At 61.6% G+C, this 9,889-nt stretch overlaps 3 protein-coding genes across 5 annotated transcripts in view; 2 read left to right on the top strand and 1 right to left on the bottom strand.

Moving 5' to 3' along the window:
- The window catches only part of CHLRE_05g241655v5 (uncharacterized protein), a 21,936-nt gene extending 21,633 nt beyond the window's left edge, over window positions 1-303 (top strand). The window contains exon 7 of the mRNA XM_043062409.1: window positions 156-303. Coding sequence (XP_042924763.1) covers window positions 156-222 — 67 coding nt within the window. The 3' untranslated portion in view covers window positions 223-303. The remainder of the gene's footprint in view (window positions 1-155) is intronic.
- Window positions 6-6,105, bottom strand: CHLRE_05g241654v5 (uncharacterized protein). 3 transcript variants are annotated; one of them, XM_043062407.1, is made up of 18 exons: window positions 5,828-6,105; window positions 5,613-5,668; window positions 5,332-5,386; window positions 5,097-5,212; window positions 4,839-4,889; window positions 4,687-4,705; window positions 4,513-4,564; window positions 4,036-4,229; window positions 3,868-3,941; window positions 3,704-3,735; window positions 3,419-3,529; window positions 3,130-3,203; window positions 2,691-2,766; window positions 2,563-2,611; window positions 2,195-2,407; window positions 1,769-1,931; window positions 1,476-1,589; window positions 6-1,251 (listed from the first exon to the last, which is right to left on the bottom strand). In XM_043062407.1, the coding sequence occupies exons 1-18, from the start codon at window positions 5,855-5,857 to the stop codon at window positions 1,141-1,143; spliced, it is 1,590 nt and encodes a 529-aa protein (XP_042924761.1). In that variant the 5' UTR covers window positions 5,858-6,105; the 3' UTR covers window positions 6-1,140. The 3 variants fall into 3 exon arrangements, with proteins under 3 accessions (XP_042924761.1, XP_042924762.1, XP_042924760.1); XM_043062406.1 differs by having other exon boundaries at window positions 322-1,251; XM_043062408.1 differs by having other exon boundaries at window positions 6-1,589.
- A 535-nt stretch (window positions 6,106-6,640) lies between these two features.
- Window positions 6,641-9,889, top strand: part of CHLRE_05g241653v5 (uncharacterized protein) — a 3,693-nt gene continuing 444 nt past the window's right edge. Inside the window, exons 1-9 of the mRNA XM_043062405.1 lie at window positions 6,641-6,806; window positions 6,869-6,975; window positions 7,054-7,312; window positions 7,374-7,675; window positions 7,732-7,771; window positions 7,840-7,963; window positions 8,033-8,220; window positions 8,278-8,416; window positions 8,476-9,852. Coding sequence (XP_042924759.1) covers window positions 6,795-6,806; window positions 6,869-6,975; window positions 7,054-7,312; window positions 7,374-7,675; window positions 7,732-7,771; window positions 7,840-7,963; window positions 8,033-8,220; window positions 8,278-8,416; window positions 8,476-9,852 — 2,548 coding nt within the window. The 5' untranslated portion in view covers window positions 6,641-6,794. The remainder of the gene's footprint in view (window positions 6,807-6,868; window positions 6,976-7,053; window positions 7,313-7,373; window positions 7,676-7,731; window positions 7,772-7,839; window positions 7,964-8,032; window positions 8,221-8,277; window positions 8,417-8,475; window positions 9,853-9,889) is intronic.

Genomic DNA, 9,889 nt, shown 5'->3' with positions numbered 1-9,889 from the left:
TCCACGCTATACCGCACTATACCACATTACCACAATTCCACTCCGGGCTCAACACTTAGCACTGGTAGGACTTGTTGGACAGCGCGACTGAGCGTAGTTTGCCACCCTATATGACTCCGCACGGCCTGTCCCTTCGGGCCTCTCAAGCGTGGCAGCCAGCTCACAGCCTCACAGGCTGGAGTTGAAGTGAAGATGACCGGTCGCTACGTATCGTACGGCTAAATGACGGTGACACGCTGTGCAACGTCACAGCTGGAGCAATACGCAAAGCACACAGGTCACAGCCACAGGGTAGAGCCATGGGCTGATGGCGCTTCTAGTCCTCAACTCCTCTTACAGCTCGACCTTGCCAGCGGACTGTTACTGCCCAGCCGACAGGGGGCGTCCAAGGCACTATCACACTCGTCGTGTTCCCACACGAAGCAACAATATGTTTGGCCTAGTACAGGCGACAACCGGAACAGAGCGCAGGTTTGCCCAGGGTGCACACCTGGGTCTGACACACCGTACTTCCCGTCCGTGCACACTTCACCAGTCTTGCTTGTTGGCGTCCCGCGCAAGCTTCGCAGCTTGCCTCACGTGCCACGCCGTCCCTCTCCCCCGACCAACAACTCCTCTTGCAGAGAGGTTGGCCCCGCTTGGGTCCCCGTACGTGCCAAGGGAAAAGCGGGCTGAGCCTACACCATCCATGTCATCAGTCTACGGCCGAAGGTATGATACTACCGTACCTCTGGAACATAGCGGTTTGTGCAGGCACTGCCAGGCCGGGTGTCCGCTTGGTCCAGCGGCCAAGCACAGTCAGTCCGGACACGAAACCACATGCATTAAACCCGCGGTAGTTTCCGCAGCCGCCACACCCTGTGCTCGCCTGCTGAACCCTACCCATGCACCGGCCGGTTCCAATATGCGCGCTGACGCCAGGCGGTACCACACACTCCTCGTCGTGGCCTTGCCTGCTCCCTCTTCTCCGCCGTCTCAAGCCTCCCACAGACCGGGCTAGACATTCAGGCGACTTCTGCCCCCCCCGTGTGCCCCCCCTTGAACCCTAGTAAAGCTTGCACACACTATTCTATACCACACATATGCGTTGCCTCCGTTGTATGCCCTGCGTGCAAGGGCGATGGGCGTCAGGCATGGGTGTCACCTGCCGTGCCTCCTGCTCGTGCGTCGTCTCCGCCTGCCGTGCCTCCTGAAGTCACGGCTTCGGGCTCCACCGGCTTTGCCGAACTGGCCCCCTTTGGCAATCACCATCTGTCATGCACAAGGCGAAGGGGACACGAGCGCCAGTGAGATAGATTGTACGGCAGGGGTATGCGCCTCGCATAGGGGTGGCCCCTGGCCTTGCAGCACCCGTACACGATCGCTGCGCAGAAGGCTGACCTAGCAGTGACCACCGGCATCTAGCACTATAAGCCCACAGCCCCTTCCTGCGAACGCGCGCCTCACGTTCACACACACACACACACATCCCCCACCTGCTCGTCGTCGCCGTTGTGTTGCCGCAGCCCAAACGCCTTGTTATCGCCGCTGATTCGTTCCATGGCATCCGACTGGTCCCCCGCCCGCTCCGCCACTACCAGGCCCGACACCTGCAGATCGGAAGGGAATCCAGGAACGCACCTAAGGATGAGTTCAAATCAAGCCACTACAGATGCTCCCAGTGACAAAGCGATCATGGCATAGGAGAACCACGGCTGGCATTCACCAGGCTGCTATGGCTGGTCATGAAACCTACGCCCATACCACACCTCAGCCCCCCGCCACCCACCTTGAACTTGTGCTCGCCACTGCGGCTGTCGGGCAGCACCTCCACCTCCACCTCGCAGGCAGCCGACTGGCTGACCTCCATCTTCACCAGGTAAACCTGACTCACACGATCCTTGATGTGCGCGTCTACACGCACCTCGGAGCAGGTGCAGCCCGACACGCACCTGTAAATGGCAATTTGGTAAAAGATAATGCAACCGCGGCCGTGTTGTTTACAGAGCTACGGGACACGTGGATGGCAGGCGAGGCGCGAGCATATACGAACCAGGCATCAGCGTCTCAGGCCATCCTCTCAAAGAGAGGCCCTTTCGCCCACTCCACCCCTACGGGCTGGTTCTGGGTCGTGGTTGGGTGGGATTGGAATGAACTACCTCCACCCGCATCCTCGGCGAGCCCCTACCGTCCCGCGCCTTCCCGCCACGCTCACCTCAGCGCGGCGGTGCCCATGTGCTGGTAGGAGCGCAGGTGGTGCAGGTACAGCGCCACCCGCTCCCCCGGAGGGCTGCCCAGTGACGAGCGGTCCGTGTCCACCCGCAGCCGCAGCCGGCTGCCCGGCTGCGTGGCCACATAGCCGGGCTTGGGCTTGGCGGCGGTGCCCTCATTGACCCACGCGAAGCCGTGCGCAGACACCAGTTGTGACCTGCGGAGCGTGTCATGAGGGAGGGAGGTGGTGCTGGCGGTCGTGCGGGTTTGGTCGTGCGGGTTTGGTTGTGCCGGTTTGGTTGTGCGGGTTTGGTTGTGCGGGTTTTGGCGGTGGCCGAAGCGCTCCGGGGCCCAGATGCCCCCAGGTCGCACCTGAACGCGTCGCCCACCAGGCACATGGTTGTGTTGGGTGCGGTGTTGCCTGCGCGGAGGATACATAGTCGTTGCTCAGCGTGAGACCATGGCCTAACCCGTCCTTTGCATGCACGGCAAACTCTTACCGTCATACATGGGTTCCGGCAGGGCCTCTGCCGCAGCCTCTGCGTCCGGGGCTCCATACGGCTCAATGAGTAGGCCCTGGACCGGGTGCGGGAAGGCCGAAGTCAACGTCAAGCCAAGCACTTGTCGGTGGGGCATCGAGTGAAGCGTGCACCACCTCCCTGCCGAGACAGCGTGCATTTCTATGCAAATCACCAAAACCTCCCATTGAACGTCGAGCTGGAATGGTTCTGCTTGGCCTGTGCAGCCTGGCCCGACCCCATGCCATTGCTGGCCTCCATCACACCACAGCATATGCGCATAACCGCCACCACCACCACCGCCACCACCGCCACCACCACGACCACCACCGTCAGGGAGTTAGCCTCTGATTCTTATCCTTGTCATAGGCTCGTGGAAACAACCGCCACCATCTGAGCACCCATCGCAGCAGGCTCTCACCACGGCGGTGCGCTGCAGCAGGTGCACCATAAGGTCCGCCATCACCTTGTGCCCGTGGTCGCCGGGGTGGTGGTCTGGATGGTAGGCGTGGGGGATGGAGGCAAGGGCAGGAGCCCGGCACATGATAGCAGTCAGATCCCTGCGACCGTGTCGCTTGCGCAGGAAATGCCGTACTCTACAGGCGCTGCACCGACCTGCTACGCCACCTGATACGGCCGTTGCCAACAGCGCAGCAGATGTCTTTGACCTGCGACCCAGAAGGTGGCCATCATCGAACCCCAGTACGCACCCACGAACACGTCCTCCCATAGGAAGCCGGGTACAGACTTGTGTGCAGCCAGGCGGTACAGTGCGGTACGCAGCGACAAGTACGGTACGTCGTAGTACTGCGAGATGGCCACTGTAAGGCATACAAGGTGCGGTGCGGGGCACACGGTGAGCAGGGACGTGGTGCATCCATGTGAGAGGCAAGAAGGAGTGCGAGAGATGCTGAGTGGCTTGCCGATGCATCAGCAAAGGTTGCGCACGCGTTATCGTGCACGCAGCGCCAAGCATTTCGGCCTGGCGTCCTTACCCTGCGCATCTTCGGATGTCTCATAAAAGTGCCTGCAGGTAGGCGCAGTGTTGCAGCGACGAGTCACTTTGCCACGTGAAGCGCTGGTGTTCTGGGGCGTCTCCAACCGTCCGGCTGCCCTGCTCCGGCCCCGGAACTCGCGTCCATTCATTGTCACAACTCACGCATATGCATCCGGCGGGGTCTCGTTGTTTTTGGGGTGGCCGCCGCGGTAGCTGGCCATGCCGAAGGAGGGCACCTGCAGCGGGGCAGTCCAGTTGCTGTCACCCGCCAAGGCGCCAAACAAGCAGGCCACCGAGTAACGTACCGGCATTGCGGCCCAACACACGCACCTGCAGCAGCACTACGGCCGGGCGGCTGGGGAGCGCCAGCACCCGCCGCACCAGGCGCTCCATGTCCTGGACCACGCGGTTTCCGAACAGCACCGAATCCAGGCCATCATTCAGCGTGTACTCCATGATCACCAGATCCACGTCCGGATCCAGGCTCAGCTCCAGGCACATGATCATGTACGGCGTGGGCACGCCTGTCATACGTGACACCACGACACACGTAATGCCGTAGTGATTAAGAGGGGTTACCGGGTAGGGCATCAAGCTCAGCGCCAGCCACGTTGTCCCTACTGGCACCGAGCCACTAGAAATTGGTGCAGTGCCGCAGTAGTGCGGAACGCAGCGTCATGCGCGTGCAACGGGTGCGAGCTCCGCGGCAGTCGCGTTGCTGAAGCGGGTCCAGTGCCAACATGCCGACATCCTGAGCTTGCTTGCACATGTCAGGCGAACAAGGCCCCCCACATGCGACCGCCCCACCTGGTGTGCACCCGTTGCGGCCCGTAATATTGGCGCGCGGGAATGCGGAGATCTGCAGGCATGCCCGGTGCGGCATAGTTCAAGCCCAGTCAACAGCGAGGCACGACTGCACGCACAGGGACCAAACAGTGACCAATCCGCATGTACCAGTGCAACGGAACCGGCCGTGCTCACCATCCATCGTGTAAATGTGCTGCAGTTGAAACAAGAACGGCGTACACATCTGTCGTCAGTCACGCACAGGTCCACGGGTATGCCTCCTTACCAGGAGGTGCTATGCAGGCTACACGCTAGCGGAGGGCACCGCGGTCGCCGCTCCAACCTACCTAAACCAATCGGTCTCGCCGCGTTTGCTGGTAAACTGCCCCCAGCTTATACTGCGTGGCGTGCAGTGGCAGGGCAGATGCATGTGGAACTCAGTTCATTCAGTTGTCCGGACAGTTACAGGCGCCCATTTGCAGTATTATAAACCCAGACCTGTACAATACTGTCAACCTGCGCGACCGCACTTGTAGACCTGTGTAGACTGGACCCACACGCGACACACGCACCGTGCCCCACATTGCGACAGCGCACACCATTACCTGCCACCTATGACTGCAACCTTGAAGTTCGTCTTCTGACCGTGCGGCAGCAGCAACTCCTTCACTAGGCGGCGCAGCCGCGAAGCGGCACCGATGTACGCCGTTCCGCGTTGCAACTACAGTACACATTGAGGCACGACACCTTAATGAGCATGGCGCCTTGGACCCATGCGACAGCGGACACAGGAAGACAACCTCTGCAAGGCCACCCGCAGCATGATCCTTCCTGCCATACCTGCAGCTTGGGTAGCGTAAACCGGTATCCGCCGAACACGCTGGAGAGCAGTGTACTGCGGTGCACAAGGTCATTGGCACATGGCATGTGCGCGAGAGGCAACACGAGGCAACGGTACAAGCACACGGGCATGAACGCATGCTGTCATGTACGATATATGCGTTCAATGCAGGATACACAGGATGTAAAAATGTCAATCGTGTCTGCTGTGCGCTCCTGGATTGCTGCAGCGTGGATGGCGGCGAGGCGGACCTGCGGCCAGACTGGAGCCTGCACCGTACCTGACTGGTTGTCGGTTCACGTCCACGGTGCTCCAAGTGTGACCCCAGTCCCATCCCTGCATGTGCCGTGGCACAGATTGGTACCAAGCGTCAAGGGGCAAGCACGTCAATACCGCGTTGTCTCCTGAAGGACCAAGTCGAGCCTGAGACTGTCAGTGGCACGGACACACCCGGCAGCAGGCATGCCGACTACAGCCAGCCTACAGAAGGCGCACCAGCTCTGGGCGGTTGCGCGTTCTGTTCATATGGTCGAGGCCCATCCATTTCTCCGTCAGCGCGTCCACACGAAGAAGGAGCAAACTACAGAAAATGACTGAAACGCTGCAGACTCGCCGAAGCGTCATCCAATAGTGTTGCAACATATATAGGCTTCAATTGGAGCATGAGATGAAGTACGCAGAACTTAGCTCTAGAGCCAGCGCGGCCAGCGCGGTTGTCCTGCGTTGACGCGTTACCTGACTGTCTAAATGAATGGAACAATGCAAGTTATGGCTAAAACTATGTACGCGGGAAAGAACCTATTGCGATGGAAGTCATATAACTGGGGCGCCACATCTGGCCTCCTTGTTCCACAACCACGATGGCTCACGAGCTTCCCCATTGTCGCCCCCTCCCTACCCCTACCGCACAGCGCTGTACCCACTGTCACGCAATGGCACCCACTACACAAGAGCTGATGCCTTCAGAAAGGGTATATGCTCCATGAGTAGAAGGTTACAGAGGTATGGGGGGTTCCCCATGGACCGGAGCGCCCCCCTCATGGGGAGAACCGCATGTACCGGGGCGCCCCCCTCGTGGGGAGCGCCCTCGGCTCCCCAAAATGTCGTCATCGCGGAACACCGCGCCCGCGCCCTCCACCAGCAGTCCCAGCCCTCCCCCCTTCTCAGGAGGGCTTCCCATAGCTCCCCGCGGCTCCATGCCTGCTCAGCTCGTGCCCGCTGGTGACGGCGCCGGGCACTCCGATTGGCTTACACCGCCGGCGCCCCACACGGTGCCTAGTAGTGCCCAGTGTCAGTGCTGCTACAAATCTAAATACAGCACATAAAACGAAGCTCTATTGAACGCCCTTGCTTCTTCTTGCTATCTTGGTGTCCCTTGCAGTCCCCGGCCGCATGTTAACCGTGTAGGCAGCTAACAAACAATGCATACGATGAATATTAAATTCAACTGAATGAACTACAAATGGCCCGACAGGTAACCTCATAACTCAAAAGTTATAAGTCGACGCTCGGGCTTGCTAATGTAAATACCCGCAGAAAAGTAAAGCTGCAAAGATCAGGCATGGCCTACACGCTGCGAACAACAACCTCTCGGCGCTGTTTGATGCCAACGCCGTGGAGGACCTCGAGGGCTCGCAACTGAAGTGAGTGCTCTCATAAAATAACAAAGCCGTGCGATGTTCTCGAGATGCACCGTGCGTCATGTTCACTCGCACTCACAGGCAACTGCCGGGCGCCCTCTACATTGTCGCCGACCCCACCTCCTCCTCCATTGAAGTCCATGCTTACGGCTCCATGGATGACCCTATGCTCGTGCCGAGCATCACGCACCTGGTGAAGTGCGCGTACGCAGTACACCAGCTCCGCCAGCCCCCACCCAACATTACCATCGTCAAGGCCAAGGCGACTGGCACCACCGCAGGGCCAGCACCCAAGCCAGAGTCCTACCTGGTGAGGGAGACGCTGCGCTTTGTGTACCAGGTGCGTCTTTCTTATGGAGTACAGCGCACACTTGTCTGAAGGACACGTACCTGCCGCGCAGAACGCCGTGCTGCCAGGCCTTCGGGAACTGTACGATACAGGATTCACAGTGCACATGTGCAACGGGGGCAAGTGGAGCAAGGATGACGGCGTGTCAGCAGGGAAAATTGCAAGCTGGATTCCTGCAGACGGGGGGTCCTGCACATGTGATGGCAGCACGTGCATGGACGCGCGGGTGAAGTTAGGGTTTCCTAACGTGCCGCTGGTGGACTACATGAAGCACGAACTTCGGAAGGAGGAGGCAAAGAAGGCTATCAGCTGGGGGGTGCGGCGGAGTACGTTCGTTGCTCAGAAGGTGGCCGAGTAAGTATGCCTGTACTCTATTGCTGCCGGCACGTAGACATGGCTTCTTTTTGCAGGTTGGAGGCGGAATGGAAGGAGGAGCGTGCCGACCACAAGGTGAGCATCTACCGTGTACGGTACGGTACCGCAGTTGTTATTGCCTACCCGTCCATTGATGCTTGTAGGCATCTCAGGCGCGATCTGGGGCCGCTGCGGCCCGGGTCCAGCAATCAGCGGAGTCTGATGCAAGTGACAGCGATGAGGAGGTGGTCAACCCGGTGGTGGCTCGCAAGGTCCGCAAGCAGCAAGGTGTGCAAGCCTCGTGTGCACGGTTGCGTGCCAAGCTCCCATTAACTCCTTTCATCCCCTATGCAACAGGTGCAACTGCACTCAGCCAGCAGCTCCTGCAGACGCATTTTGAGCGCTTCAACATGGATGGGAAGGGGGCTGGGGAGGGCTCGCTGCTGCAGGTGCTGAAGGAAGAAGGCTATGGGCTATCCAAGGCAGCCCTGGCCAGGGCGCTGCGGGATGCCAGCTTGAGATGGGGCAAGCTCACGCCGACGCAGGTAAGTGCACATGCTAGGGCGGCTACGGGTAGTTTGCTGATACTTGCAACGCTGCAGGAGGAGGCACTCGGCCACTTCCAGGAGGTGAAGGAAGAGTACGGCGAGGAGGAAGCTGTGGGGGTCATTGCTGGCATGCTCAGCCTGACGCTTGAACATGCTCGCAAGCGCCTGGCTGCGGCAAAGTTGCTCCGTTCTCGTAAGTTGATACATCCCGTCGTGACTGCATCCGTACTTGAACAGCGCATTATGATGCAGGCGTGGACAAGCAGCCGGAGGGCTCTGGGCGGGCGGTGCAAACGGCACTCAGCAGGCACACCACCAAGAAGAGTCGCGGTGGCAAGGAGGGCCACAGCAGAGAGGAACGCCGCGGTGATGATGTGAGCCGCGGTGATGATGTGAGCCACGGCGGTGAGGCGAGCAGCAGCGGCGAGGCGAGCAGCAGCGATGAGGAGGGCGGTGGTGAGGAGGGGAGCGGCGGTGAGGAGAGCAGCAGCGGTGAGGAGAGCAGCAGCAGTGAGGAGAGCCACGGCTGCAGCGATGTCGATGAGGACGCCCCATGTAAGAAGTGCGGCGGCGCCGACGCGACCGTCTTTGACATGGTATTTTGCGATGACTGCAACGACTGCTATCACGTGAACTGCCATGAACCCCCTCTCACGGCGGTGCCGATGGGCCGCTGGAGCTGCAGCACATGTGCACAGAAGCCCGTTGGCTGTGCGGGCGGCGGGTTGGGCGGGGGTGCCGAAGCACTGCAGCGCGCAGGCGGGCCCGGCGCGGACTTGGAGGTCGCAGCACTGGGCAGGGCGGAGACAGCTGCCGGCGCCACCGCGGCAGCGGACTGCAGCAGCACGGGTGGCGGTGACGGCGGGGCGCTAGCGCCGACAGGAAGCCCACCTCCAGGACTGGGCGGGCTGGCCGAAGCACTGCAGCGCGCAGGCGGGCCCGGCGCGGACTTGGAGGTCGCAGCACTGGGCAGGGCGGAGACAGCTGCCGGCGCCACCGCGGCAGCGGACTGCAGCAGCACGGGTGGCGGTGACGGCGGGGCGCTAGCGCCGACAGGAAGCCCACCTCCAGGACTGGGCGGGCTGGCCGAAGCACTGCAGCGCGCAGGCGGGCCCGGCGCGGACTTGGAGGTCGCAGCACTGGGCAGGGCGGAGACAGCTGCCGGCGCCACCGCGGCAGCGGACTGCAGCAGCACGGGTGGCGGTGACGGCGGGGCGCTAGCGCCGACAGCAAGCCCACCTCCAGGACTGGGCGGGCTGGCCGAAGCACTGCAGCGCGCAGGCGGGCCCGGCGCAGACTTGGAGGTCGCAGCACTGGGCAGGGCGGAGACAGCTGCCGGCGCCACCGCGGCAGCGGACTGCAGCAGCACGGGTGGCGGTGACGGCGGGGCGCTAGCGCCGACAGCAAGCCCACCTCCAGGACTGGGCGGGCTGGCCGAAGCACTGCAGCGCGCAGGCGGGCCCGGCGCAGACTTGGAGGTCGCAGCACTGGGCAGGGCGGAGACAGCTGCCGGCGCCACCGCGGCAGCGGACTGCAGCAGCACGGGTGGCGGTGACGGCGGGGCGCTAGCGCCGACAGCAAGCCCACCTCCAGGACTGGGCGGGCTGGCCGAAGCACTGCAGCGCGCAGGCGGGCCCGGCGCGGACTTGGAGGTCGCAGCACTGGG

The sequence above is a fragment of the Chlamydomonas reinhardtii genome, chromosome 5, assembly GCF_000002595.2.
Source record: "Chlamydomonas reinhardtii strain CC-503 cw92 mt+ chromosome 5, whole genome shotgun sequence".
Taxonomy (NCBI): Eukaryota; Viridiplantae; Chlorophyta; class Chlorophyceae; order Chlamydomonadales; family Chlamydomonadaceae; genus Chlamydomonas; species Chlamydomonas reinhardtii.
Note: the sequence above shows the minus strand (reverse complement) of the source record. Positions and strands in the feature narration are given on the sequence as shown.

Bases quoted from the DNA above. Each gene is read 5' to 3' on its own strand.
- CHLRE_05g241654v5 (XM_043062407.1), bottom strand. From the start codon at position 5,857: ATGAACAGAACGCGCAACCGCCCAGAGCTG. The intron at 2,408-2,562 runs GTGCGACCTGGG...CACGCTCCGCAG, and splicing joins CTGGTGGGCGACGCGTTCAG to GTCACAACTGGTGTCTGCGC. The intron at 1,590-1,768 runs GTGGGTGGCGGG...TCCGATCTGCAG, and splicing joins GTGGCGAGCACAAGTTCAAG to GTGTCGGGCCTGGTAGTGGC.